This window comes from Choristoneura fumiferana, chromosome 8 (assembly GCF_025370935.1).
Source record: "Choristoneura fumiferana chromosome 8, NRCan_CFum_1, whole genome shotgun sequence".
Lineage (NCBI taxonomy): Eukaryota > Metazoa > Arthropoda > Insecta > Lepidoptera > Tortricidae > Choristoneura > Choristoneura fumiferana.
In genome coordinates, this window is record NC_133479.1 from 12,686,750 (window position 1) to 12,690,213 (window position 3,464).

The 3,464-nt window shown below is 42.0% G+C and overlaps 2 protein-coding genes across 4 annotated transcripts in view; one reads left to right on the plus strand and one right to left on the minus strand.

The window, feature by feature from the left end:
- The window catches only part of Src64B (Tyrosine-protein kinase Src64B), a 125,382-nt gene that overhangs the window by 66,531 nt on the left and 55,387 nt on the right, over positions 1-3,464 (minus strand). The window lies entirely within an intron of this gene.
- On the plus strand, positions 908-2,732 carry LOC141430047 (uncharacterized). The gene is made up of 3 exons (XM_074090587.1): positions 908-1,233; positions 1,745-1,939; positions 2,563-2,732. Exons 1-3 carry the CDS (start codon positions 996-998, stop codon positions 2,613-2,615), a joined length of 486 nt encoding a protein of 161 aa, XP_073946688.1. The 5' UTR covers positions 908-995; the 3' UTR covers positions 2,616-2,732.

Consider the following 3,464-nt stretch of genomic DNA (forward strand, 5'->3'; position numbering starts at 1 on the left):
TTTATTGACAATAAGGTACAAAATCAAAATGAAGTCCCTGACTTCTGAGCTGTTAAAACCTGTGTTACAGAAGTCAGTGTCCTCTCCCATTTCATCATCATCAATTCATCATCTCAGCCGTAGGACGTCCACTGTTGGACATAGGCCTCCCCCATAGACCTCCAGTCGCTTCGGTCCGCAGCGGCCTGCATCCACCGTGAACCCGCTGTTGGCAACACCAACAAATAAATATTTTTTTACTATGAGTGGCAACACTAGCGCCCTCTCTCTTGCTTCAGCTCCGACTCTGTGAATTGTGTGTTTTCAAAATTAAATTTATTTTAATTATAAAAAGGCCTTTTCCTGGACATAAAATCAGTGCACAACAAACTAAACCTGCTCTACATAATGGTCCTTCGATAGTGATAAAACAAAACCAGTGAAAAGTGCTCGAAAAAACCAATTACCAATTCAGAGTTTTCATACGGAGCTGCGATACAAGGGCAGCCATCTTGTCGATCATCACGCGATCGCCGCCAAGATTCTCGGCCGTGGTGACCCGACGAGCAAGCACGATCCTGTCAGTGGGCAAAAGGAAGCGCAATATCGTACTCCCAAATACGACGCGGAAGTACGCAAGCCATCCCGCTTTCAATACATAGGTGCGAGCAGTGCAACAGAGACGCCGCGCCTCGAAACTTAATACGACGCAAGCCATCCCGCTTTCAATACCTAGGTGCGAGCAGTACAGCAACACCAGCAGACGCCGCGCCACGGGAGCACACGTCGCAAGCCATCTCGCTTTCAAGCTATAGGCGCAAGCAGGACAGCAGGCACGCTGCATCGAAGCCGAAACCTGCGCGCGCAACCAAGAAAGAACGACGACCGACCGACGCAAGCGACGACATTTTGTTTTGTCATTGTTCGTTCATCCTCGTTATATTACTTCTATTTTCAGTTTTTAGTTATAAAACGTATCGTTGCGAAAAGTGTAGTCGTAATTTGTTATTGTTAGAATGGAAAACCAAGAAAGTCTTATTAAACAACTTAAGGCGTCCCGGGGATACGCCAAGGCGTCCATGACGCGCTTGTATAGTTTTGTTTTAAATGCGGAAGATGTAAAACTCACAGACCTTTCAATATTGCAAGCAAAACGGTCTCGCTTAGTGGAATTATTTAAAGAGTACGAGAGCTACAACAAACAGATCCTCGCTCTCGATGAGAAGGATCCCGAAGATGTGGCCGAGATCGAAGGCAAGTACTTCAAAATTTGACTGTCCTCAACGACGCGGTTATGGAAAAGTCCTCCCCTAATACGAGTACATCTACTTGCGCATTTAAGGCAAAATTACCTACGATCCAAATTAATACTTTCACGGGGAAATATAGTGAGTACATGCCATTCATTAATCTGTTCAAAGCAATTATACATAACGATAGATCCATAGATAATGTAAAAAATTGTATTACTTGAGGTCTTTCTTACAAAAAGAACCTTTAGATTTGATCAAAAATCTCCCGTTCAATTCTGAAAGCTACGACGAAGCACTGAATTTACTCAATAGTAGGTATAATCACACCTCTAAAATCATAAATGAACATATTAATTCACTCCTTGATTTGAATGCCATTTATAAATCAACACCAAGTAATATCAGGGAGTTTGTATCCCAAGTAAAGCAGTGTTTAGCCTCACTAAAAAACCTAAATGTCAAAACTGAAACCTGGGACCCTATTATATTGGCTATTTTATATCGTAAACTAGACTCGTACACCTCACGGGCATATCAGCTCGAGCGAAGCGATGCTGCCGATCCTACAATCGAAGACTTCCTGCTGTACCTGGAGCGGAGAGCCTTGGCATTGGAAAATGTTGAGCCGATGATGTCGGGCAAAACTCACCACCGGACAGCAGTGGTAAATGTAGCTGCAGCATCGGAGTTCAAGTCCTGCAAACACTGTAAGTCTAATCATAGATTATTTGAATGCAATAAATTTAAACTTCTGCCTTGTGATGAAAGAATTAAAATTTGTAAAGAAAATAACTTATGCAATACTTGTTTGAACAATCACCAAGGCAAATGCAGATTTCATTTCCGGTGCAACATTTGCAAACAAGCTCACAATACTTTGCTTCATCCGGAGGTATCACAGCCTGTCTCTTTACTTTCAAATACAGATTGTGACAAAATTTTAATACCGACTGTCAAAGTCAAACTTTTTAGCCAGACCGGTCAGGAGGTCCATGTAAAAGCTATACTGGACTCTGCATCGCAAGTGTCTCTGGTAACAAATAAATTGATTGATGTCCTAGGGCTCAGCCCGAAGACCGAAAATACTACAATTATAGGGGTCAGCAACACAAATAATGCTGCGAGGTATTCAATTCCCCTCAAATATTTTCACTGGCTTCACCATACAAGGTGACAATTAATGCCATGTGCTTGAAAAAATTACCTGTAAACTCCCACAATTCAAGTCGACCTGGAGGCTTTAATATTCCTTCAGATTTGAAGCTGGCTGATGCAGAATTTACATTCCATCGAGATAAACATGCTCATAGGTGCCGACGTATTTTTTCAGACACTGCTGCCAGATCAGCCAGCGCCTCAGCGCCCGCCGCGGCAGGCTGCTGAGCAACACGCGCCGGGGCAGCAGCACCAGCACCAGCATACGCAACCACGCTTCGTTAACACTAAATTCGGCCACATCATAGCAGGAGCTTTACCGAGGCAAACCAACTCCAAAACAAGTAAGGTGTCGCTTTTTATGTCTCGACTGGCAATTCCGACCTTAATGAAAATTTAAAAAAGTTTTGGAAAACCGAAAGCCCTGAAGTTTTTAATGAAAGCATTCCGGAGCATGAATTATGTGAGAACATTTTCAAAAAACTACTTTACTAAAGGACAAACCAGTTTCAGGTCGATTTACTTTAAAATTGCCTTTAGACGAAATTAATAATGCTCTCGGCAACTCTTTTGATATGCATACTATAGGTTCTTAGCCTCGAAAGGAATTGCATAAGAGTCCATATTTGCTTTCCGAATATGAAAAGTTCATAAATGAATACATTGAATTAGGACATGGGCATTATATTGACTTCAGTTCCTTAGATTTGAAAACGATCCTTTATATTTCATGCCGCACCATGCTGTAATAAATGAAAACAGCAAGAGACGAAGACCCGCGTTGTCTTTGATGCCTCTATGCAGACTGACAAAAGATATCATAAATGACTTTTAACTGAATGGGCTCTTGTCCAAAGGAACTGTTTGATATAATGCGCTCTGTTCGCTTAGGTGAATTTACATTCTCCACTGATATACGCCGATGTTCAGATGCTTAAATATAATCCGCAGCATGCTTGCCTGCAAAACATTCTATGGAGGTGTAATGTAAATGAACCTATACAATGTAATACAGCTAGATACCGTTACTACGGTCAAAAAAGCTCGAGTTTCCTAGCAACGCGTTGTCTGCATGAA

Bases quoted from the DNA above. Each gene is read 5' to 3' on its own strand.
- LOC141430047 (XM_074090587.1), top strand. From the start codon at position 996: ATGGAAAACCAAGAAAGTCTTATTAAACAACTTAAGGCGTCCCGGGGA. The intron at 1,234-1,744 runs GCAAGTACTTCA...ATCGTAAACTAG, and splicing joins AGATGTGGCCGAGATCGAAG to ACTCGTACACCTCACGGGCA. The intron at 1,940-2,562 runs GTAAGTCTAATC...GTATTTTTTCAG, and splicing joins GTTCAAGTCCTGCAAACACT to ACACTGCTGCCAGATCAGCC.